The 26474-nt window shown below is 43.6% G+C and overlaps 1 protein-coding gene across 1 annotated transcript; it reads right to left on the bottom strand.

Moving 5' to 3' along the window:
• On the bottom strand, positions 1-26474 carry LOC119738635 (plexin-B1-like). The gene is made up of 27 exons (XM_038213545.1): positions 25320-26474; positions 15699-15905; positions 15202-15327; positions 14670-14785; positions 14081-14213; positions 13304-13457; positions 12865-12964; positions 12617-12734; positions 12183-12317; positions 11745-11840; positions 11482-11590; positions 10903-11093; positions 8927-9081; positions 8375-8489; positions 8089-8225; positions 7433-7600; positions 6834-6924; positions 5880-6110; positions 5164-5340; positions 4290-4491; positions 3485-3652; positions 3113-3193; positions 2481-2662; positions 2120-2229; positions 1752-1914; positions 1155-1291; positions 1-316 (listed from the first exon to the last, which is right to left on the bottom strand). The coding sequence occupies exons 1-27, from the start codon at positions 26472-26474 to the stop codon at positions 1-3; spliced, it is 5073 nt and encodes a 1690-aa protein (XP_038069473.1).

The following is a 26474-nucleotide window of genomic DNA, read 5'->3' on the forward strand; positions in this document are numbered from 1 at the left end:
TTATCTAATGACAATTTTATTGACATAATCCAAGGGATCATGGGCGGCGGTCGCATGGCTCCCGCTGGTTTCTCCGTCACTACACGGGCCGTCAGCACCAAAGGCGGTCTCCTGCTGCATCGGGACCAGATAACTGTCGTCTGTGACACCAGGTTCTTCGCGATGTTTGATGGGTCGCTTACCAACCACACCCGCACTAGGAGCTGCTACGTAGTCACGGTCTCCCTCCAACAGTTCTTCCAGCTCGTTGGCAACTTGGACGAAGGTGCAACGTGACTTGGGGTTGTCCTGCCAGCAACGTACCATTATGCCGTAGCTGTATCAGTCAGCAAATGTAACAAGAATCATTAGATGCTGCATGCTTGATCGTATCAAATTCTGGTTGCATTTTTACTTGAAACCCTCGACAATAACCGTTCCATTATTACTGATTACTCGAGCACATTAACCCTACATTTTTGAGATAAATTTTCGAGAATTGAGTTTCCCTTTTTTTATTTGAAACCCCAAACAAAACACTCTTCAATGTTTCTCACAACTAGAGAGTGTTATACCTACTTTCAATTATGTAAAACCTTTGAGAGTAAAAAAGATGCATTAAGATCCCTTCACCTTCAGAAAAATTTGAGTGAAATATAAAAGAATTATGCATACTGTAACGGACAGTTTGTTTTCCGTAGTTACCAGTAGTAGACGGCGCTACCGCCGCCGGCGGAGTGCCTCCGGCGGCGCGCACCTGGCCTGGTTTTGGGTCTGGGCCGGCGCGCGCTCCGGAAATAGGTTGTTGTTAATAGATCACTTCAATTGGGTTCTTTTGTTTGGGTACGCGGGAAGGGTTTGGATAAGTTCCAGGGCTGGGTTAAGTTGTTACAAATGTATACTTTTTCAGACAGTGCGTTTTGTATGCTGAGAATGTTCAGTTGCGTTTTTGGAAGCATTGCGGCAAGTAGCCGGTCTTTACAGAATTAAAACGAAACAAGTTGAGTTTTGCTTCAAGCCTTGAGTCAATTGCGTCCCCTTTTTCTGGCGTTTTGCTGGACTCGGAGGACAAGAACCCAACTAGGTCTACGCTACAATACTTTTACAGAAGTTAAAACGGCATTACATAGATGTTTTATTATTTAAAGGTAATGGTGACCGCTGTTTGAACATACATTTCTGGCGGGCAGTTCTTGGGAGCATCCATGCGTTGACCACTCTTCAAGAAATCGTACACATCTTGGTTGCGTATTCCTGGATACGGTGTTGCACCCTTACTGAAAATCTCCCACAGGAGCACACCGTATGACCACTGTAGAAAACCAAAGAAGACAGTTATCTATCTTCTAAGAGACCATTCTATGATGCCTGTTCAATTGAGCTACCGAACAGTTGACATGAGCAAGCTGGAAAGGGTAGCCAAGATTAACGAAGGTTGACCAAACTACGTTGTATTTGAGTCTTTATTCAACTGTTTAATGATATCTTGTGTCAAATGGAAATAAAAACGTTTATTAGTAAGTTAGAAAACAGCTCGAGGTGGGCGTCTTAATACGAAATACTTCAGCTGAGGGTCAGGCGCGTTGAAAACATATCCGATGTAAATTAACAATAAATTAACGTTTCATGACCAGACATCGAAGTTCATGTAGTTTCTCTTTGATGGATAAATCCACATAACGCAAAGAGAGATGTGTTTCGCTTTGTTTTCCTTCAGATCTTCACATAGACATCATCTTACTTTCCAATCAAAGATGGATTTAATTGCATACCACGTCAGTGCTGGCGTTGTACACTCGACGTTCCATGGACTCGGGAGCCATCCATTTGATAGGCAGCTTAGCCTGGGCATCGCCGCTTGTGTAGTAATCCGAGTCGTGCATGTCACGGGACAGTCCAAAATCCGCTATCTTCACCAGAAGATCACTATCCACCCTAAAGAGGTCCAAGTGTTGAACGTTGATCTTACTTTTGGGTCACATCATTTAAGAAATGGCTATGAAATATTTTCGATAATACAGCCAACCAATTTCTTGTAAAAGATTACCAAAATATTTGAAGTTAAATTTTGTTTATACAAACGCTTATATAAAGACATGTGCAAAAGCACAGAGTGACATAGAAGAGAGGATACACTTACATGCAATTTCTGGCTGCAAGATCTCTGTGTACAAACTTGTGCGGAGCCAAGTAACTCATACCGAGTGCGGCATGTGAGGCAAACTTCATCAGCAGAAATGTCGCCAAGGTCTAAATTAAAAGTAAAAACCTCCAATGAATGAGTAAATACCACACTCAGAACAAAACATATGACATACTGTTTACTAAATGGGACAGCATTTTGTTTAATAAATCTCGTGAGTGAACTATTAATTATTAAACGTAACAACATGTACCAAAATCACCATTAAGTGAGTTCCAAGCTCATGCCACTCATCACCTATTCTTTTATCAAACCTTCCGCTACTTATTATCGACATTGATCGCTCTTGACTACACACCTGTTTTTTCTTGACGAGATATGTCTTGAGGTCACCGTTTGCCATGAAGGGTATCACCACCAAGGGGTTTTTGTCAGCGTCAAAGGTCAACCCTAGAAGCCCCAGTACGTTGACATGGTCGAAGGTTTTCATGATCAGGCCTTCCTCCAGGAACTTCACGACATTTTGCGGGTCCGAGGTGTCTATACATGCAAAAATAAGGCATTTATAAGTGATAACTGGCACGCCCTACTTACATTTGGCCAAGCTACTACACAAAAACAGGAACTTGTATTTCAACTTATTTTTATCACCACTGAAATGCAATAACCCAGTGACACCGGAGATCATTCAATTCAGTTCAAGAACATTTTACAACCAACAATTCGCAATTCTGAATGAAAAGACTCTTTCGCTTCTTTCATTCAAGACGCACATTGATTAATGTTGTTAGAAGTTCCTCTTTCTCGGAATAATGCCATCCAACACCTCTTCTGCGAATTTAATCAGCAACAAGTATACTCAAGACTAAAATGTATACCATTTTGAAATGGGCCCTTTTTAACCGAGGGACCACTTTCCAATGCTCTGTTTCGAATCTATACTGTCATATCAAACATCTCTCACAAATGGCCGACATTTTCGTCACCAACCTTGCACTGTCTTCACTGCTACAATTTGATCTTCCCCTGACGTGTCGTGTAGAACAGCTTTCAGTACACGTCCAAATGCACCTGTAAAATTTGGTTAAGTGTATTATACTCATCTATACTGATTATCTTTTGCTGGTACCGAAGAACTAGCCAGATGGCAGACCAACCGACCTACCGACCTACCGACTTACTGACAGACCGAGCGACTGAGTCTAAATAATTTCCTAAAGGTCGAAACGTGAAAATGCGTTTCAATAACAGTTTGCACACACAGCTCCTGTACTTGATGAAGGCATCTCCTTCTCAGGTAAAATAACAGCTTACACTTTGAACTCATGAAATGTTCATTGTTTCCTCGTACAAAGTCACTACCTTGTCCGAGAGTTTCTCCTAATTCCAGTTGGCTGAAGTCGATATGAATGTCGTCGGGAACGAAGCTGACCTTGTTGTTCAGGACAATGCGCTTTTGTTTTGGCTGAGCAGATTCCGACTGTTGCTGGGATCTATACCACTTGCGTCTTTTGACGTGGGAGTCAATTTCTGAGGAAAAGAGATACAATGTCGCATTAACAGTAAATAACGTAATATAATGATAAGTTTACGAGCACGTTCAGGCTTAAAAATCGGCAGACAAAACAATCTCTGCATGCTACACAAGATTCACGAGTTGTCTAAAATGGTAAACACAATCTTGACAAAAGAGTTCTATATTTATTTTTGTTTTTGTAGAGAAATTTGTTTCATCCTGTCTACAACTTGACAATTTACAGTCAAATGAGGAGGTTGCCATTGGAATTCCTTTTGCCATGTATTTTAGCATCAAACCAGGCTGCCCGTTAGCAACCATCTTGAGGGGTTTGTTGTGGAACATAATTTAATACGGAGATGTGCAGCTACGTACTGTTTAAATTGTTTCTAAGCTATGATAATTATGTTTTAAAATGAAGAATTGACAAAAAGGTGTTAGGCACAACTGATGAAGAATAATTGGCTATTAAGTTTTAAAGGGTTTCGAGATGTTTACCATTTCGCCGTCTTGAGATCGAGTGATTTTAAGAGCATATTCCTAGGTAGACTGAAATTATCCCTTTACCGCAGTTCTGTGCACCTGTTTTTTTGGCACTCAGGAGTGTAATAATCGAGTTAACTGAAGTCACCTCCTGCCACCAGCACTTACCGAGATGAATCGCCACTATCCTGCCCAATAGTCTTCGGTCGTGGGTGCGCTTCCTTCGCAATTGTCTGCGATACACGAAGGTAGCAGCGAGCAGTATCGCCATGGAGAGTAGGATGCTCAAACTCGGTACAAGTACAACGACAAGTGGCACCGTGGGATAGACCAAATAGCCCAACCTAATTTTTAAGTTATTGTGGCGAACCTATTGAATAACACAAATGAAATGATAAACGATTCAACACTGACATAGACTTAACCAATTTGTTAATGTCGACGTTGTTATAATCACTTTTGAAGAGACAATCAACAATGACAAAGTAGTGTAATTACGTTTTTGGGAGAACTGGCCGAATGTTGGGTGTTTTTTAACCTTTCGGATTGAGTTTAACAGATGTTCAATCAATCTGAGGAACAGTGTTTAAACCTAGTTTAATAATATTCAATCCTAGATGAGCCGCTTTTCTTGGTCATTTTACAGCCAGAGGGGTCTTCTCTTTAGATTTCGGGAGTGTAATGACCGAATATTATGAAATTCTTTGATCGGAGAAATACTGATTCCAATTTTCTAATTGGTTTACTATTCATGATGTCGAAACAATTGAACAAAAAGTGAGAAGGAACATTACATTTACAAAGTTGTACTTAAAATGTTGTTGAAAAGCTTCAGAAAAACTTTGTTTCTTCGAGATGTTTTTACGGACAATATCAGAAAAAAGACCCACAATTTTGTACTCACAACAATGAAAAGAAAAAGGATAAACTTGACTTCCCCTTGGGACTGCAAAAGAAGGAAAAATCTTGAAAGAAAAAACACTTGACAGCTAACCCCCCACCCCCATCCTCTGATTCATACATGGATCGGCCCCTAACTTACCCATACCACAGGCTGACCTTCCTCGGTATCTTTTCCCATGTAGTCACCGGCTGCTGGTGCCTCATCGGGCAATTTACATACGAGTGATTTGTCACTGATCAGGATAACGGGACATCTCTCTACGCCGATCGTCACATTGATTTCTTCAGCTGTGATGGCGCTGTCAATCCGCTCGCCCTGTCAAAGCATCCATAGGTAATTTCAGCTAAATTGTTGGAAAACTATTGGTATCTGGATTGGTATATTTCGGAAGAGTTTAGTCTTTTCGGTTGTGACAAAATGTGCAACACTTGTTTTACTTCTAAATAGAAAGGTCATAAACTATGTCACACGTAAGACTTTCTGTCTTAGTTCATGTACATGTACTCCTATACACACCGATTGAGGACTGAGGTAAAAAAAAAAAAAAAAAAAACCTTAATTATTATTTCACATCACATCTAGATTTGCTTTGCAATGACTGATCTGAGCTAATGAAGTTTTGTAACTCAGCAAGAGTTACCAAGTTAGGCCTACTGTTTTTTGGGGAATATCCACTTAATTCAGGAGGAAGAGACATCAAACTTGAATTGATGCCTAGTCACATATGAGAGGTGACATGCAAAGCACTGTATAAGTGTGCTTCGTGCAATTTACCGACAGGCCCCATATCTACAGATAGAAAAGAACACAACAATGAAAAGGATAGGCACAAAGAATAAGACACGCATACCAACCTTGATTTTTAAGGTTTCTCCTTCTTTGTCCTTCATACCATCTTCAAATTTGTAATAAACTGGATCCTCAAAGTACTCCAAGTTGGCATCGTTATCCTGAGACCAGGTCAACAGTTGAGTGACCCCATCCATGATGAAGTCAAAGGGCAGTAAGTTTTCATTGCTCATGTCGAGGTCTGTTATGTTAGGAGATGGGCACCGCATCTCCGTTGCAGATTCACCTTGACATTCCTGCAAAATAAAGACCCACATCCGTCAGTTGACAATTCTGTCCAGCATTAGCTCCGGTTGTCAATGGCACCCCTCTTTGTTTCTACTTTAAAACAGAAATGGTTTTTAATGATGTAATGCCTGACACACTTTACATAGTACCCTTTTTGCCATTTGCACATTTAAAGTGCTCGTTCGCGGTAACTCAGCAATATAGAAGTTTTAAAAAGTTTCCTTTTAAGGATCACTGGATCCTCAAAGTACTCCAGGTGGACATCGTTATCCTCAGACCATGACAACAGTTGAGTGACCCCATCCATGATGAAGCCAAATGCTTCACTGATCTCTGACAAGGTCTGTTATGTTAGGAGACAAGCACAACATCTCTGTTGCAGATTTCACATTCCTGCAAAATAAAGACGTCATCAGTTGACAATTCGAGTCAGCATTAGCTCTGGTTGACAATATGGCACCTCTCTTTGTTTCTACTTCAAAACAGAAATGTGTTTCATGATGTAATGGCTGTCACACTTTACATAGTACACTTATTGCAATTTTCACATGAAAAGTGGTCGTTCGCGGTAACAAAATTTAAAAAATAAAGGATTTAAAAAGCTTCCTAATGATATATGTTGCAATAGTGGAGCAAGTAGATAGAGATCGGTGGTTAAGGGGAGGTTGAGCAGGGATAGGGCAGATATAAAATCATTTATGCAGAGATCAAAACACATTTCTCACCTCCACTTTACGATTACCGTTTCCATTAGTGACAACGATTTGACGGTTTCTACTTGTGGTTAGAAAAGTCCCAGTAACCGTCAAATTTCGACCACCACTGACAATTAAAACACCGATAACAAATACTGGAAAAACATTCTACACTGAAAGATACTGGTTGGTGTAACATTAATTTAAACAATTTAGAAATGCACGCACGTGTTCACCTTCAGACATTTTCAGCAAATGACATTTTAAAGTTTAGAATCAGCCATAACATTTCACTGTTCATTCAAATAACAGTAGTCTTCAGTAATAAGAAGATTTGTATTAGTGTGCTTCTGAAAACAGCCATGCACAAACTTGGTTGCAAGCTTGCTACTTGACAGCGTATCTAACAACAGAAACATAACATTTTACTATTACCCTCATTTTGTTGTTTGTGTTTAAAAATATTTAAAACACAGACATTTTCATTGGACAATACAGGCTGTAATACAAATTAGGTAGAAATAATGTGGTCGATACAAATTGAAGTATATACCAAAAAAGCTATACAAAAAAGCTATACAAAATAGCCCATCATGGTAAAACAGATGAAGTCAAAAAAAATCATGTAGACTCACGAAACGATGCTTTTCAGAGGAGACACCTCAGTAATGGTAGGATTCTCAGTGTACGTATACATATCTGCTGAGGTTCTCATGGCCCCATCGAAGGAAACTTTCACAACACCTTGATATCCAACTTGGCCAGCACTGGTTGTGCATTCTAGCATGGATTCAACCGGTTTGCTTTACAATTTGGGAAAGAAAAAAATCACTTGAGACTGAGGCCATGCAGAGTTTTCTACAGAGACATAAACGTGAATTCATCTCTGTGTATGATACTCCTGAATACTGAATGGATGTATAGCAATTGTTTTTCAAGGTAATTGGAAATTGGACGAATTTAGAGCAATTCTACAGAACAGGATAAAGTCGATTTTTATAATAAAATATATAACTAACACAAGCCGTTCCACAAAGGTGGGAAAGGAAAATTTAAGCAACTAAAGCTTGATAGAAGTCCAAATGATTTTGTTGAAACTAGAAATTGTACTAATGTTGGGGAGATCCCTCTTTTTCCTGAATTAATAATGATCGTACAAAACACTGTTATTTGTTTCCAATGAATGCTTCAATTAATGTCATTTCAGAGGGGAAAATTAGACAATGCTTCGATTTTTGCCGTATGCGCAACAATTTGAATAATGATGTGTATTACGACAGAGGCACAATACCCTGTTATGATGCAAGGATTGTCGCCGATGAACGCTTCAATATTGCGTCCTGTGTGGAGAGCTGTACCATTCACACTAACTGCCGTCCCACCGGCTTCTGGGCCGAGGCGGGGTTGGAATACTGTAATCGTTGGGTCCTGGTAACGAAAAATATTGTATAAAAACAGTAGATATTGTATGATAACAGTAAATGTGAACCTTTTCCTGGACGCTTGTTCCAATGTCAGGCAGATTTCTAAGGGGTTATCTCAATGTATAAGGAAAACTGATGCAGGACGTGACTTACTCTGAAGTTAAAGTTGACTGTTCCTGAGCTGTGTTGCATTTTACCGTCTGCACTCGTGACTGTCAAAGTAACCAACTCAACTCCTTCACTTTCTGCTCTCGTTCTGCAGCTGACACTAAAAAATAAAATTATATGTGACATTTAAAATATATGGAGGTTGGGCAAAACTCCTAAACTTTATCGACTCTGGAAAATAATAACTTTTACATGTTAAGCACAAAATGTATACTTTTACGATTTTACAATGTTCAACAACGTGGCACACATTCTGATGTTGACCAGATTGTGATTTGAGAATTCTGTGGGGACAAACATCATTTGATTAGAAATTCAAACATTTTTTCAGCAGGGCATACCGACATTGCCTACAAATATAGAGCAAAAAACGTATTATTACTGACAGAGAACAATATATAGATATAACATTGTTCAAAATAGAAAGATTAAACAAATGTTAACAAAACGTTGAAAAACTGAATAGCTGAACATAAGTCAAAGCTTGAATAAAAAGTACAAGGTAATGTCCTTGCATGAAGTATGAGTTGAACCTACCTTGCTCCAATTTGGTAGTCTGAGTTTAATCCAGCCAGATCACAGGGCTGATTGCCAACCATCACTGATACGACATCCTCAAATTTCCGACCGATATCAGTTCCCATCACATCTATGACTGTGTTACCTTCAATGGGCCCAGTCAAGGGAAATACCTAATGCGTGGTTTTGGAAACAATAGGGAGGTTTCGCAAGCGAACGGATACGCTTACACTTACGCTTAGCTATCCGTATTCGTTTTTTACTTACGTGTAGCGAGCGAGATATGCGTGTCGTCTGCACGTTTAGTGGAAAGTGAGTGGCGTATGACGTCATACGTGCAGACGACACGCATATCTCGCTCGCTACACGTAAGGGCCCTGTCACACTTCTGCGTATCCTAATTCCTTATGAGTTGCGCATTGACATTTTTTTCATACGCAGTCGTACGCACAATACGCACCTCATATGCATCTCTATTGTTTTGGGTAGGTTTTATGTACGCAGATATACGCATGGTACGGCCCAGTACGCAGGATAGTTTTGGGCATGCACACAACTACGCTGCGTACGCTGTTACGCAGGTCATAAGTTATAAATACGCAGCGCATCGGTCCCGCATCGGTCGAGTGCGTTATGAGTACGTTATGTGTTCGTGATGCACCCTGTCAGCATATGAGCCGCCTGTATTGGACGTATACATAGCGTACTTGTAGCGCAGATGCAACGCACGCTGAACGGCGTGCGGCGAAAATGCGGCGGGAATACGCTCAGAAGTGCGTCAAGCATGCGGTCGGCATAAGTCGGGTGCGTCCGGAGTTCGCTCGGCATGCGCACTGCATACTTACCTATTCGCAGCCCGAAAAATAATGTTGTGCACTGCATACGCAACTCATACGCATCTCATACGCAATGGATGCGCTGAATTCGTTACTTGCACGCTAGCCCTCCGACGCAGAAACTAGCCCTTTTGGGGACCCAATTTGGTTAATTACCTTAATAAAAAAAAAAATTCCAACCAATTCTGGTGATCTTCCATCTAATCCTAGCCAGAGACACCCACTACGGATATATGCAGTCACCTTTAGTGTGTGACCCCGGGTCAGGCATATCTGAGCCTGACAACCTGGGCTGCCCATATACACGTGCACAAAACAAAGTCACTTGCGGGTAGCCAAGAGCACGACTTGACCACAGACTATGTATACAACATCTGTTTCCTGTCAATGACCTCCTTATTTATAGTCTACAGACATGTCGAGATTGTATACATATAGATACAGTGTTATGTAGCCTAAAACCAAGGCGCTAAATATCTGGGTCCCCGGAGGGACCCCTTACTGTAAGCGTGTTAGTAAATGGGCTTTCTGCGTCGGAGGGCTAGATGTGCGTCGCACATAAGTCAAGGTGATCAAAACATTTCGACGTTAATTGAGCGTACGGCTGCGTATTGAAAATCTTTGATAAGGAATTCATAAGTAATTAGGATACGCAAAGGTGTGACAGGAGCTTAAGTAAAAAACGGATACGGATAGCTAAAAGTGAGTGTAAGCGTATCCGTTCGCTTGCGAAACCTCCCTATTAATACCATAACATACAAACGCAAGTACATGTAACATGAAACAACTTATTTCAATGCAACACATTTTTAGTAAAGATGCATTAGTAAATGCTCTTGAAAGACAACTTGCTCAGCTAGGTGGCTCATATGCAGTCTTCAATATAGGCCTTCTTTATAATCATGATAGGTCCAAAACTTTGCTTATGCAATCATAACATTTTTTTTTCCATCGTGCACAATTTTTTTTTCCTTTTTTTCATTCTGTCACAAAGGCAAGTCGAATGGATACAAGGTGTGTATCATTTAGAGGCATTAATCTTTGATACTTTGTGATAACTATGTATAATTACAAACATGTTGACAAGTACCCTCACCTGGAATATTGATAAAGAATATTTAAGCGAATAATATTCAACTGAAGAGTTGTATTACCTACCTCACTCAGAACTGGATCAGGGCAGTTCAGTCCGTTATCAAAAGTCACCATATTTTTCCTGCAAACTTCATTCAGTATGCAAACGCCAGAATCGCTCGGCATTGCACCACACCAAACACATTCCAGCGCTGGGCGGGCTGTAACACAACGGCTGCAGTCTGACTTCTGGACCTCACACTTATACAATGTAACTGTTTGATATGAGCAGAATACTAGATAAGCTCATGTCTTTCAACTCGACATTTTTAAGAACAATTAACCTCCAATGCAAAACTGTTGATAACAAACGAAGAAAAGCACATGAAGAGTTTATTTTAAAAAAATTGATATACCCATTTCAAAAAAGTAAAAAGTTTGCACGGGTTTGAACCTTAAAGAATATTAAACAAACATCATTCTCGCTTATTGTGTTCTTAAATTCGATACTGACTTTGGGCAGCCAGGAGTGGGTGTGATTCTAAAAGGTAAGTAAATGACGTTTATCACGTTTCGGAAATAATCTCTTTTATATTCAAACATTTTAGACTGACGAAAGAGTAAATCTCCTCAACTTATTATTAATCAGTTCTTATTCCTTACCATTAAATCCATGTATGTCATCTAGGATGTGCGCAACACCGCTTGTGTCAGTCCATGAAACAGACAGTCCCACTTCCATCTCTGGTTCATCATTCGAGAAGTAAGTGTACTATTGAAGGCAAGCAAACAATCACCTGTTAATACATGAAGCTCAAAACATCAACATTGTGTCTGGCCAGTATGCATAATAAGTGATACATAACATTCTTATAAAAAATACACATAGAAATCTTAGTCACAAAATAAGTTGGAATTTAACTTACAGCCTTATCTTGGCATGTGATGCTATCTCCATTGCAATCTGCCTTAACAGCCTGAGGTGATCCCTCAATATCTAAGCTGCACTGATAGCTAGAAATCTGCACATGGAAAAAACACAAAGGGTGTAACGACTGATATTGATCTACACAGTTAAGTGAGTATGGAAAGAGTAAAACTAAGAAGTACTCGGCAGTATTATCCCCATCATACCTGCGTTTCATAGACTCCAGTGAAGGTCTTATAAAGTAAACAGCGTTCTTTAAAAGCTCAATACTTGACAATGCGACGCCAACATTTTTAATGCAGTTATTCAGCAAATCCAATAAAGGTTAACCGATATAGAGTAGACATGCATAATGACGGGGCTTAACGTGTACATCGGTTACAGACTGACATTGTTTTTGTTTGCGCTTTATTTTCTAAGCCATTAATAAACTAACCTCAGCTTCGTCTGGCAGGTTTGTAGTCATGACAGTGATGCTCCTCATAATGTCATTAGGAAGCAGAACTTCAGCAGTCTGGTTCAGCAGCTGAGGGCAAAACTCAGGTCCTTTGACTGCAGAAGCTGTTGGATTCTGTAGGTAAACGCCAACAAACAACAAACTATGTCATTGCCTCCCAAAAAATATACATCTGCTTCGATTTGAACTTATGATCTACAGAAAACTGATAGAAATTATCTTGTGTCCAAAATATAAATATAATTTCAGATACTTCCACGTGTACATGACAATTAGTGTCATTTATAACTACTGCGTAAAATACGCAATAGTCATCTACATATAGGATTCTACAATCAAGAAATTTTAGTAAAACTTGGTTTTTTTTCTTTTCAAATTTTGTCTTGGCCTAACTCGTATATTTTTGTTCTCACGTTATCTCCAGTAACGATGATTTCATTAGGTCGTGTGCATGTGGAGCTTTGATGAGTACATCTGTTATCAAACACGCACCAATCGCAGGCCCAGCGACTACCAGCGCAGGATACACAGCTACGTAAACAACCAAAGAGAATTGCATATATTCAAAGATTAAAAAATAGGCAAATGTACTAGGGGAGAAAATATGTATCAAACAACCCAAAGGAAAACAAACTGCTTAATACAACTGCTTAATACTCACGAGGTGTGCGTTGAACACTCATAGAAGTAGAAGTCGGTGTCTATAAATTGAACTGAAGTTTCAGATGACTCAACACCCAAACCTACGTGTACTGCATCATCTAAGTAATAAATAAAAACAAAATCACCTCGTTTATGAGTTGAAACCATAGTGAAACAGACAATTTGAAAATGAGCGTGTATTTTAAATTACTATGAGTTCAAATCGATTTTTGTGGATACCAAATGTAGACATCATTTTCCTGCTAACAGTAAGTACGTCAGTGTACCATATTGTACTGCCTACGATCACATTCCTCTGTTGATATACTGCAATTGATTTACAAGCATCATTTTATTCTAGAATGAACAAGAAGGAAACTTTAAGTCGACTTTTTGAATGCTTGTTCGGTATATTTTGCCATAAATAACCTCCTATGGATGTCTCATATTGCACTTGCCTCCTTGTGGAATGGCAGGTATCCCATCACTAGGAGGTGACGTACACTCCAGCATCTCGTCAATGTTCGTAGCTAGAGATTCGAATGACCCGAAATGACCTTCATAAATCTGGCCGGTCCCTAGATCAGGTAACTGCTGCACAGTCAGGGTGATCTAAAAGTGAAAGAAAAAATTTATTTTTTTAAAATATTGAATGAACTCCAAGAGTTAGCTCCATTGGTCAGGGGTACGAAAGACAGAGTTGAAATAACATTTGGTGAGCTCAAATGACTGAGAGTGAGCGACATGTATAGTACATGAAGCACGACATTCTGTATCATTCTGACGCGCGATAAAATATTTTCTTAGAGAGTCACACATTTCAAAACATAATAAAGATGGTGTGACATGAAATATACCGTTCAATGTACAAAGCCTAAATTCATTCAGAGTACAGAAAATAAATTGCGCACAAGTTTTACTCATCACAATTAAGAAGGCAAAGTGCATGGAACAATGTGTAAAATTATAGACAGATGGAAACCTATTTTAATTCTGAGGATCCGTGGGAAGCAAAACTAAAATTATTAGGCCCTATACATGTACGTCGTTTGTGTGATAGGCGTTGCATTGACGGAAAATATTTCCACCTATACCTATCCACCAATCTGGATAAGTCCATAACAAGTCTGCACTTTGAATTAGGCATATAAAGTGTTTAATTTCTTAAGCATGTTTCATTTTTGTTTCTATAACGGATGCAATAAAGATCTAATTTAAAAACATCTGTCTCTCACCTGTTGCTCAGTGACTGTAATTGGTAGGTTATCATAGGGAGCTACATTGGTAATATCAATGCACTGAGCAGCATTGTAGGCCAACCAACGAGTCGACACATCAGGTGATGAACAGTCTGAATATCTTGTACATCTGGGCAAGAATTCAATGTTATTTATACGATCAGGATAGCTTGGTAGTCGACAGTGACCAAAAGCCAAAAACCAAAATTGAAAAACATGAAATGTCCTACTTTCCAGACTTCATTGAGAAACATCAGTAGATCATCACTGATTTAGATGGATCGTACGAAATTTGTTTCACATACAAATAATTACAACTTCGACGTTTCACTTTGACTCGACGTTTCGAAACAGTGTGCTCTGTTCGTCGTCAGGAGACTGCCGGACTCTTACTGGTGTAGTTATTTTCGTAGTGGAGGCTTGGATTTAGCATCAGGAGGATTCTTCAGGAGGACCAGTACAATGATACAACATGAATGATACATTTCCATACATGTTGCACCACGTCTGAGTGGTGACAGACTACCGTTCTTACAACTCTGAAATTACTTATCAAACTACTCTGTTGGCATCCCCTATGACTTACCTTTTTTCCAGAGTGCACCATCCACAATATGGGTCTCCATCATTCCCTGCATCAGTCCCAATACACGTTTCGCATGAAGTGTATTGGCCACAATTCTCAACGCGAAGCTTTACCAACTAAAGTGTAAAACATATTGTAACTTTTTTGACAATCTTAATGTTGAGAGAAAAAAGGATTTGATTTCAGCAGAAAAGTTGCGTGTTTTTTTTCTTTCAATCTTGAATTTGGTTTTCAGTTTACGAAGCAAAAATGGTAATGTTTAATATGTTCATTTGGCCAAAATGCTAAGGTCTTAGTTGATAAAGGCCTAAATAATAGTACCTCATGGTTTCTATGGCTTTTCATAAATGACTGAAAATCTAGTTGTTGTAAAAAAAAAATGTGCTTGTCAGCTTAGCTTTTGGCTTTTTCCCCTACAAAGTCTGTCTTTTTTTTCTGCTGATGCGAAGTCCACAGGTGAAGCTAACTGGAGCAGAGATAGTAATTATTTAGTTAACAGCAGTCCTCCGTGGCAGTTTAGGTATGCGCTTACCTTTTGTTCCGTCAAGAGAAATAGTACACGTGTTGTGTTATTAACCTTGACATCTGGCAGAACTGGACTGGTATCAACGCTAATGCGTTCATAAAGTCGGCTGGCAGTGTTACTTTCCATATGAACCTAATGACAAGATGACACATAGGACCTAAATACATCTGTCTACATTGTACATAGAGAGTTAAGAAGTTTGAAATGGATTTGTGGATATTAACATAAGGTCAACCCGGCATGCACTGCTTGCCTTAAGTGTTTGTTCAAGCACTATACTTCATGCAAGCCAATTTAGTAAGAGAGACCCAAAAATATAGCTTATTATTTCTCATTTTTAAAAATCAATAACTTTCGAGAATAAATGCGTCCTGCTAAAAACTGAAGTCTCGAGTGCAAGGGAAGTAAACGAAACGGTTTGAAATAAAACTGTTGCTATACTGTCCAATTTAGGCTCTACGACACCTTTAGTCATACATTTCAATCGATTGGGGATAATTTACCTTGAGTAGATCTCCACTCGATGTCCCGATTAAAACGATGGTGTGGTTAACTTCTATAGTGGTTATGATTGATGACATGAGAGTACCAGGCAGCTCTAGAACTGCCGTGGATGGAACGGGGTCTATGCCCTTGGCGTACCTGAATAATGGCGTTTGATTTTGATCATTGGTCACGGGTATGCAGAAATAGCGATCCAGAATGTCAATCTATAACGAAAGTAGAAACAAGAAACATGATTAAAACAGTTAAAGCAATATCGTGGTTCGGCAGTGGCAATTATCAAGACACATTAATCCAGAAAGTTCCAAAAGAGTCGTTAATTGATGAAACGAGAATGAGCGCTTTAGCGTGTTTATTGATGTATCAGCCAGGGGACTGCAAAGAAAGTTGCCTTGTTCAACCATCCTCCATGGTTCAACCTATAGTTTGCACAATTATTGCAGAAAAAAAACAGTTTGAACCGTTGTGCCTACAGAGTAGCAGACATCAAGAACAGAATAGCAATGGTAAAGAAGCGCACACTGGACCTGGTCCCCATCTGGAAAGATGGAGGCGTCGATACCTTGTCAAAATGTTACATTTTATACTATTTTGCAGTCTTTCCTCTTTGCTATTCTATATTCGCTCGTTGTTGTGAAATAGCATCATATTTTGCACGTATATGGTGATTAAATGATTTGCAATGACTAAGACGACTCTGGACGATTTTATTTTAGGTAAGGCAACATGTGCATTTGCGTTGGGTTGAGTTGAATTAGGTTGGATTTACGCCACAAAAGTGCAGGTAATCCGCCTTTTGACTCGTAGACATGCAATTGATGTGTAACGAAACATTGGACATAGTGCCAGTCTGGGGTACTGGTGCCCGCGTCGGTGGTCTCCGCGCTGCTACTGTCTATGCACGCGCTGCCCGCGGGTATAAAAGCGTGCGTCAGCCGCGCGCGCGATACTCACTCACTCACTCACTCTGGCAGTCACAAGCAGAAGCGCATGACACGAGTTGTTTCTTGGGTGAGTCGTCAGCCAGTTTCATGCAGGTCTGGCAGCGCTGCGATTGATTATCCGCTAGCGAGTTAATCTAGAAGAGGGACCCACCGGACGGGCTGCCTTTACATCACTAGTTGGTGAGTTTACTGGCCAGGAAGAGTTAAAATAAGCAGCCAACATTGTGTCCACGTTAGAGTTAGCGATAGACGCCTATATAGGAGTCGCCTGTCAAGGCGCACACAATAAAACACCATTGTTACGTTATATAAAGAGGACTGTGACTTAATCATTGTCTCCTGTGAGTTATTGGGCCTAATAGGGTGAGAGTGATTGAGTGCGAGTATCGCTGGTCCACTGCAATGCCTGGGGGTATACTTCCTCCAAACGAAGTAACGTCCCGGGTTTCCCGGTAACCGCTCATCGGGAAAGCCTAATCCTGTCAGCGTCCGTCCGGCGGCATCTCCCGGCTGGAGGCAGGGACGAAGGGTCGGCGGACCGTTACAAATTTGGTGTCAGAAGTGGGATTGGCGTTGCAGTGACATCAGTCACCATCAATCATCGATAGAGTGGGAAGGTGTACTTCACCTACCTAGGCGTCATGGCTGTCAGCCTCATTGATTTTGATGGCGATTTGTCGGAGGTCGACCAGATTGACAGCGATCTCCAGCGAGCGACCCACGAGAGAGAGAAACTCAAGGCTGAAAACTACCGGTTACAACTTCAAGTACAAGAACTACTCGAGATACTCAACATTGGACATCGGGGTTCGGTGATGTCAGCGCCTGCCCTGCGGTCCAGAATTCCACCTACTCCAAAACCTAGAAGGAAGTTTAACACATTCGCACCTCCACCTACCCCAGTGCCTACGCAACCAGCTTCATCGACGCCTACGGCTGAAACCAGCAACCTTGTAGGATGGACACCTTCCAGATGTGACAGTGAAGTTCCGCCCTCGAGTGCAATAGAAGATGTCTCTCTGCGAGTGAATCATAGCGCCAAGTTCGAAGGAGGCGAGCTGGATCCATTTGGCGCCGGGGAGAAAACCACAACGAAGGAGAAGGGCAGCTGCGAGTCGAACACTAGTACTAGTAAGCGGCCGAACATCCTACCAGACCGATTCAACGGGAAGACCCCTTGGAGGGAGTATAAGCAGCACTTCAAGGCGTGTAAACTGGCAAATGCTTGGACCGATAGTCAAGCGAAAGTTTTCCTTGCAGCAAGTCTCCAAAGCGAGGCAGTGAAAGTGCTTGGGAACCTCGCTTCCAGCGACAAAGACGTTACCTATACTGAGCTGATGGGTCTCCTTGAAAAGCGATTTGGCCCCGGACAACTGGCGGAAAATCACCTAGTGGAACTTCGCCACAGGCGTCAAGGAGATAAGGAGACTTTGCAAGAGTTGGGACAATCCATACGTGACCTGTCGGCACTCGCCTATCCAGAATTGACAGACGACGGGCGAGATCGCCTAGCTAGGGGTCATTTTTCAGACGCAATTCGGGAGCAAGCCATCCGCGAAGGAGTGTTCAGGGCAAGACCGTCGTCACTGGATGTAGCCATCCGCGCCGCCTTAAGCACAGAGAGCTTCCTCAAGATTGAGGAACAACGGAGTGACAGACGAGTCAAGTACGCCCGAGGAGTAGACGTGATATTGAACGATCCTATGCAGGAGGTCACGAGTGAAGTTCGGGAGAGTAGTAGTCAAGCAAAGGAGTCATTTATTCAGAGTGCAAGTGACCAAGAAGTTAAGGAGTGGCTCCAACGGATGGCAAAAATGCTAGATGACATGAAATCAAAGCGAAACCCAGGAGCGCCTAGAGGGCCGAGGATTGCTGCCAGGCGCAAGGCAACTCCCCAAGACGTGTGCTTCAAGTGCAATAACCGAGGACATTTTGCACGGGAGTGCAGGAAGCGCGTCGGACATGACATCGACAAACAGGCGTCGGGAAACGACAGCCAGCTGGCTCCAAGGCCCGAGGGACAGCTGGAGAAATAGACGGGCCGAAACACCAGAACGGAGACAACCACGAGAGACCATGTAGGGATGGGAGAGATGTGAAGCCTACCCTTGGCCAAAGGGCGCGCGCTGGACTATTTGTACAGGCGTTTATAAGGGGAATCAAGGCAAACCTCTTGGTGGACACAGGTGCGATGGACACCGTCCTATCGTCAGAGTTTTACTACAAGATTCCCATTGAGAAACGACCTAAGCTGGAGAGTGGAGGTACAGGAGTTCGTAACGCTGACGGTAGCAACATGGAAACTCTCGGAAGAGCCTTGGTAGAAGTGCAAATTGGAAGGACGACGTGTCCCGTTCGGGCTGTTTTCGGCAAAATAGGTGAAGTTGAAGGAATCCTGGGAATGGATTCTCTGTTGCCAACGCAGGGTTTCTTGGACTTCCACTCACTTGAACTGAAACTAAATGGGGAGAAAATAAGATGCAATGACCTAAAGGGAGGAGGCCTATGTGCAAGGGTAATCGTAGGAGAAACCACAAGGGTTCCCGCAGGACATGAAGCATTAGTGCCTGGGTTGGTGACGGGTGAGCGCGTCAGGAGTCAGCTGGGTCTTATAGAGCCTTCAGATCGAAGTGAGGTGGCGGACAAGGGCATGATCGTCGCGCGTGTTCTTGTGAACCCAGGAGAAGAGTTGCTTCCCGTGCGTGTGTTCAACCCTGGAAAGAGGGAATGTGTCGTGAGGCGAGGTACTATGGTGGGCTTCCTAACGTCTGTGGGGAATGATGAAGTAGAGAATGGGCTGATATCGCCTACTGAGACGGGGCAGGTAGATGTTCCCGAACACCTTAAGGATCTTTACAACCGTAGCATCCAAGATGTGGAGAGGAAGTACCATAGGAAAGTAAGTGAACTCTTGCGGACATACCAAGACGTTTTTGCAAGGAGCGACACAGATATCGGCCGTACAGACCTGGTCCGACATAGGATAAACACAGGCGAAGCGCATCCTATCAAGGAGCGGCCCAGGCGTTTTCCTCCAAGTGAACAGAAAGAAATCAATCGGCAAATCCAGGAAATGGTTAGGGAGGGTAGGATAGAGCCGAGTGAAAGTCCTTGGGCATCGAATGTGGTCCTCGTTAAAAAGAAGGACGGCAGCAAACGCTTTTGTGTAGACTACCGGCGCCTAAATGCGGTAACCATCAAGGACGCCTTCCCTATACCCCGCATCGACGAGTCCCTGGACACCCTATCCGGCAGCAAGTGGTTTTCCACCTTAGACCTGGCGTCCGGATATTGGCAGGTGGAGCTCGACGATGATGCGAGAGAGAAATCGGCATTCGTAGTCCGAGGTGGTTTGTACTCCTGGCGAGTCATGCCATTCGGATTATGTAATGCTCCATCCACCTTTGAGCGGCTGATGGAGCGGGTGCTAGCTGGCCTTCACTGGGAAACCTTATTGGTTTACTTGGATGATGTAATCGTCTTTGCAACAACGGTGGAGGAAGAGTTGAGCCGACTCGAGACAGTATTCCAACGCCTGCGAGCGTCCGGTCTCAAGCTTAAACCTAAAAAGTGTCACCTGTTCAGGAGGAGTGTACTGTACCTAGGGCATGTCGTGTCGGGTGAGGGTATCGGTACAGACCCGGACAAGATTCGCGCCATACGGGAGTGGCCGTCACCCAAGACGGTAAAAGATGTCCAGAGCTTTTAGGTCTGGCGTCTTATTACAGGAGGTACATCAGAGGGTTTGCTGACATCGCCCGCCCCCTGCATGGTCTCACCGAGAAGTCCAGAGACTTCATTTGGAGTAGCGCCTGTGAAGACGCCTTCCAGGAGCTGAAGATGAGACTACAACAATCACCTATACTCGCCTATCCTGTTGCAGATGCCGATTACATCTTGGATACTGATGCCAGTGGGTCGGGTATAGGAGCTGTTCTATCGCAGATTGTTGAAGGTCGAGAACAAGTCATCGCCTACGCGAGTAGAGTGTTAAGCAAGGCTGAGCGCAATTACTGCGTTACGAGGCGCGAGCTCTTGGCGGTGGTGGTCTTCCTGAAACAATTTCGGCAGTACCTGTACGGGCGTAGAATTACCATTCGGACAGACCACGGAGCCTTGCGATGGCTTGTAAACTTTCGGGATCCCCAAGGGCAAATGGCGAGATGGCTGCAGGTGATCAGTGAGTTCGACTTCACTGTGGTACATCGAGCAGGGCGCTCTCACACGAATGCGGACGGCCTATCAAGGATGCCTTGCACTCAATGTGGCCGAGAAGAGGGACAACAGGCAAAATGTCAACCGACAGACAACGATGAAGTAAAGAAAACAGAAACACCGTCGACGGTATCTCACTCGAGAGACCGCACAACCGACCCTCAGTACAGAAGAGTTGCGGAAGGCGCAGCTGGAGGAAGAAGACCTCAGATGGGTGATAAAAGCAAAAGAAGAACATCAGCGAGAACCTGACTGGGCGGAAATGTCTGCGTTGTCGTCCAGGGCGAAGACTTATAGGCGCCACTGGGGCCAACTTGAAATCCGCAGTGGTGTTCTCTGCCGGAAATGGGAATCAGACGACGGGCGCGAGGTGAGATGGCTCACGGTGCTACCAGCGAAATACCAAGACGAAATGGTGAATCAACTACATGGCAACACATCTGGAGGATACTTGGGCGTTAGGAAAACCTTGGCTAAAGTTAAGGTGAGATTCTACTGGGCTGGAATTTCGGCAGACGTTCGGTCCATCCTCAGGCGATGTAATGTCTGCGCCCGTAAGAAATCACCAACAAAGACCAGAAGAGCTCCCCTGCAGCAAAAGATGGTTGGAGCGCCTATGGAAAGAGTGGCCTTGGACGTACTTGGTCCTTTACCGGTTACCGAGAGAGGGAACAAGTATATACTGGTGGTGGGCGATTACCTGAGTAAGTGGACAGAAGCCTACCCGATCCCGGACCAAACGGCAAAAACAGTAGCCGATAAATTCGTGAAAGAGTTTGTGAGCCGGTATGGTGTGCCCGAGATTCTACACTCCGACCAAGGTCGTAATTTTGAGTCCCAGGTCTTCGCGGAAATGTGTCGCCTACTGGGCATCGAGAAAACGCGAACGACGCCATACAATCCGAAGAGTGACGGGATGATTGAGCGATTCAATCGCACACTGGTCACAATGGTTTCTATGATGATAGAGCCCCACAGACGACAGCGAGATTGGGATGAAAAGATTCCACTGGCAATGTTTGCCTATCGTGCCTCACCACAGGAGTCAACAGGTGAATCGCCTAATATGCTGATGCTCGGACGTGAGGTGCGCCTTCCCATCGACTTGGCTGTTGAACAACCCCGTGACGACCAACAAGAGGTTGAAGGCGAAGAGACTGACTATGCGCAACAACTGAGGGAGCAGTTCAGACTCGCGCACGGTAGGGCACGTAAGTGTCTGAAGCGGAGCGCCAGAAGGCAGAAGACTCATTACGACAGACGATCTGTGAAGTATAACTTGGTGGCTGGAGATTTCGTGTGGCTGCACAATCCGGCAAAGAGGAAAGGCTTGTCGCCTAAATTGCAGTGCCGATGGGAGGGTCCGTATCTCATCGTGCACAAGCTGTCCGATGTCATCTTCCGAATTCAACGTAAAAAGGGTGGAAAGATGAAAGTTGTGCATCGGGACCGCTTGAAGTCCTACATAGGAAATCCCCTAGTCTCATGGATTGAGAACACAACAGAGGCTAATGCAGACATGCTCAGCCAACAGCAGGAAACCAGCGTTCCAGCACAAGCGGAAGACAATTCCAGCGGGCAAATAGAGACGCCTACGACAGGGAGGCGAATTCCAAACCCAACCGCCCGTTCTTTCACCCCCAGAGTGTCACCAGAGGGCAATCACCCTACCCAGGAGACACCATCGATTGTGATTCGAAGTCCCAAAACCCCATTGAGGCCTGAAAACTCGGAAGGGCAAACATGCCATACTGAGACCCCATTACCGCGTCGGAATCCCCCCAGGCATCGCAGGGTGCCCCAGAGATATCGCTAGATGTGAGAGATTGTTGTGAGAGCGAGAGAAGGTGAAACACACATTAATGAAATGCACCACTTTTGCATTTTCCCTACAGAGTCTGTACATACTCGTCATGGGCCGAGACAGTCAAGAGAAGTCCAGAGATGAGGTGGACCAGGACCACACTAGGTGCCCCAAGTGCCACGTGAGACTTCACAAGAAAAGCCTAGAACGCCACCTAATTACCGAGCATGGGCCGCGATTGTACTACTGGTGTAGGCGCTGCGCCCACAAGAACAATCGCCGAGACAATTTGAAGGCGCACTACCGCGACTGTCACCCCGACCGCATGGATGAAGTGGGCGAGATAAAGGGCGAGTCTCACGAGACCCGCGAAGACAGACGCCGAAGGGAAAGCAATGCCGAATCCAAGGACAAGGCCACATCGGACAAGAAACGCAAGTATGAACAGGCAGAGGACTTTCCCAGTAAAGATCGTGGCAAGGCTACGAAGAAGGCGAAGACTCCACAAAGCACGGTATCGAAGGCGCCAGCTGACGATGTACAGCCAAAGCTAGGCGAGGCTACGAAGAAGGCTTATACTCCACCTAGCACGGTATCGAAGGCGCCAGCTGACGAAGTAGGGCCAAAGCTAGGCGAGGCGACGCTTCACCCATTGGAGAAAGTGCATGGAGAGCCTGCAGGGCAGGGCTCTTCCCAGCCAGAGTTGGATGCGGGACCGCTCCTAGCAAGTGAGGACATCCTCGAGATAGCGGTTTCGCCTACCTTATCCATGCTGTGGGACAGCATGCCGGAGGAAAACACGCCTAAGCCACAGACAGGAGGGAAACCTTTGAGCCTGGTCCGGCAACTGCAGCAGGGCCCCGATGATGTCGAGTCGATGTGTAGCACTACCACTAAGCCAGAGGAGCCGAAACGGCAACCAGGAGAGATACCCCTTGGGAAGTTCTTTGCCGGGCAAGTCGTGAGGATCACCGAGAAGGAGAAGACAGATACTTACCTTGGTGAGATGCGTACCCTGCACGATTCTGCATCCCGTCACTACGATGTAGTCGTACTGAGAGAGGCTAGCGAGCCTGAGAAGGCGGGCCACACTTTTAAGTCGCCACCCCCGGTGAAGATTCGTAGGATCATCGTGGATAAGGACTCGAGGTCAGAAGGCGTGGGATCCTCCATGAACAACGCACAACTGGAAGGCTCCATGATTGGCAACGTGACAAAGATCACCGAGAGGAAGACTCGTAGTCTGTACCATGGAGGACTGTTGGTTACCCAAGAGGAAACCGAGCGCGTTTTTGATGTTAATTTTAAAGCTGGGTTCTAAGTCCACAAGTTAACAGAAACCAGGAGTTTCACCTTAGACGCCTTTACATCTTTTTAAGTTCACAAGTTAACAGAAACCAGGAGTTTCACCTTAAACGCCTTACACCTTGAAGTTTGAAAGTTGTTTAATTAAGTTTACCGATTAAGCTGAGGAGTTGTTTAAACTTGATGTTTACATGTTAACTTTATTGAGGCCATAAGTTTAAGAAGTGTTTATAAAAGTCGAACAGTTTGAAGTTTAATGTTTATTGAAGTTATGCTGTATAGCTAGGAACCTATCTAGGACCAGGAAGTCCAGTAGAGATCACCTTATGTCAAAATTTAAGAAACTTTAGGTGGACCAATGTTTCTTTTATTTATTTTTGTATAAGTTTATTGGTCAAAGGGACTGACCAAACTTAAGGCGAGGCTGTGTAACGAAACATTGGACATAGTGCCAGTCTGGGGTACTGGTGCCCGCGTCGGTGGTCTCCGCGCTGCTACTGTCTATGCACGCGCTGCCCGCGGGTATAAAAGCGTGCGTCAGCCGCGCGCGCGATACTCACTCACTCACTCACTCGGGCAGTCACAAGCAGAAGCGCATGACACGAGTTGTTTCTTGGGTGAGTCGTCAGCCAGTTTCATGCAGGTCTGGCAGCGCTGCGATTGATTATCCGCTAGCGAGTTAATCTAGAAGAGGGACCCACCGGACGGGCTGCCTTTACATCACTAGTTGGTGAGTTTACTGGCCAGGAAGAGTTAAAATAAGCAGCCAACATTGTGTCCACGTTAGAGTTAGCGATAGACGCCTATATAGGAGTCGCCTGTCAAGGTGCACACAATAAAACACCATTGTTACGTTATATAAAGAGGACTGTGACTTAATCATTGTCTCCTGTGAGTTATTGGGCCTAATAGGGTGAGAGTGATTGAGTGCGAGTATCGCTGGTCCACTGCAATGCCTGGGGGTATACTTCCTCCAAACGAAGTAACGTCCCGGGTTTCCCGGTAACCGCTCATCGGGAAAGCCTAATCCTGTCAGCGTCCGTCCGGCGGCATCTCCCGGCTGGAGGCAGGGACGAAGGGTCGGCGGACCGTTACAGATGCATACCTTTTGTTCTTCAAAAAAGTGGCATGTTTAGTTTGTATATTACTTTAACGGATTTCATTTTTGGCACAAATAATCTGCTCTATGAGAGCCAAACTAATGCCTGGCTACCAATAATTTGAAATTTGTGAAGAAATAATTCAATAACTAAATGTTGGTGGATTTTAAGTTTAATGTGTCATTTAAAAGTGAATACAATTTATATTGCTGGGAAAATGAAACATCTTTCTTAATATTCGTCTGTACTCACCGCGAATCTTTCGCAAAAAGAACCCTCCAAATAGTCGATCTTGTTTGGCCCATTGTCATTATTGTTCCCATCCTGAATACATCCCCGCACTGCTTTTCTGAAAGCAGCCAATATATCCGTCATCCTGTACACACACAATGCTGAGTGATCGATGGGTACATCACTGGTACCCGCAGCTCCTTGGTTCTTGGCAAACACAGCATACAGCACCTGCTCATCTGCATGGAGACCCAATGATGCCGCTAGATCAGGTCCTGCTGGTCCAAAGTGAGCTGCTTGCACCAAGCTGTACACACTGCCATCTGATCCACTGCACTGTAGGGTGATTTCTGTGTATGCATCCATGTTTCGGTGGCTGTGACAGACTCTGCTCATCTTTGAAATAAACGGGGCAGAATTTAAATCGCCTTTCAGAGAGGAGACGAAGTAGGTGAATCCATTGTAGGCAAACGATCCAATATGTTTTATCTTGTAATTGACCAATATGGCATGCATATTTAAGATAATACTATCCTCATTTAGTGCTGGTAAAGAGGGGTACCCTTCGAGACTTCTTCTTGTTATTGCTGGAAAAATTCCCATATTATCAATGTTTTTCCTACTATATGTAACAGCCACATAAAGCATTGCTTGTCCACTTCTTCCTGGAGCAATCAGACTAACAGTAGATGCGTCCTCAAACCCAGCAACGTAGGGAACAGATTCCATCATCACGTTACTAATATCCTGTAACTGTCGTAACTGACAAATACCATCATACACACCACCACAGGTTATCAAACTGTTTGGCCGGGTACTGTCAACTACTAGTATCTTGTTGTAGTTATTTGTAAGGTGACAGAGCATCACACTATCTGGCCTGCTGTCATCACAGGTTGAAACATTCTGTATCTCTGCCAAACGAATGTCCAACCTGTACAACCAATTGACAGCCCCAACATACACATCGCCATGGTCACTCAAGGCAAAATGGTTGAACTTTGATGCCCGTCTTTCGTTTTCACCCAAGATATCAGGATTGTCAAAGCTGGACAACTCATAGTCTGACATGTCTCCGTGCCACTCAGCTGATGTGGTGAAAACATTTACGCAGATGACGCTCCAAGAGAGAGCAATTGCCCACAGGAGGGCGGAGTGTCTCCTACAAGACTCCAT

Source organism: Patiria miniata, unplaced genomic scaffold (genome assembly GCF_015706575.1).
Source record: "Patiria miniata isolate m_02_andy unplaced genomic scaffold, ASM1570657v1 HiC_scaffold_3, whole genome shotgun sequence".
NCBI classification, from domain to species: domain Eukaryota; kingdom Metazoa; phylum Echinodermata; class Asteroidea; order Valvatida; family Asterinidae; genus Patiria; species Patiria miniata.

Excerpts from the sequence above, each read along its gene's own strand:
- LOC119738635 (XM_038213545.1), bottom strand. The coding sequence starts at position 26,474 with ATGGAGTCTTGTAGGAGACACTCCGCCCTCCTGTGGGCAATTGCTCTC. Across the intron at positions 8,226-8,374 it reads CAGTCAACTTTAACTTCAGA|GACCCAACGATTACAGTATT; the intron begins GTAAGTCACGTC and ends TTTCGTTACCAG. Across the intron at positions 7,601-8,088 it reads AATCCTTGCATCATAACAGG|CAAACCGGTTGAATCCATGC; the intron begins GTATTGTGCCTC and ends CAAATTGTAAAG.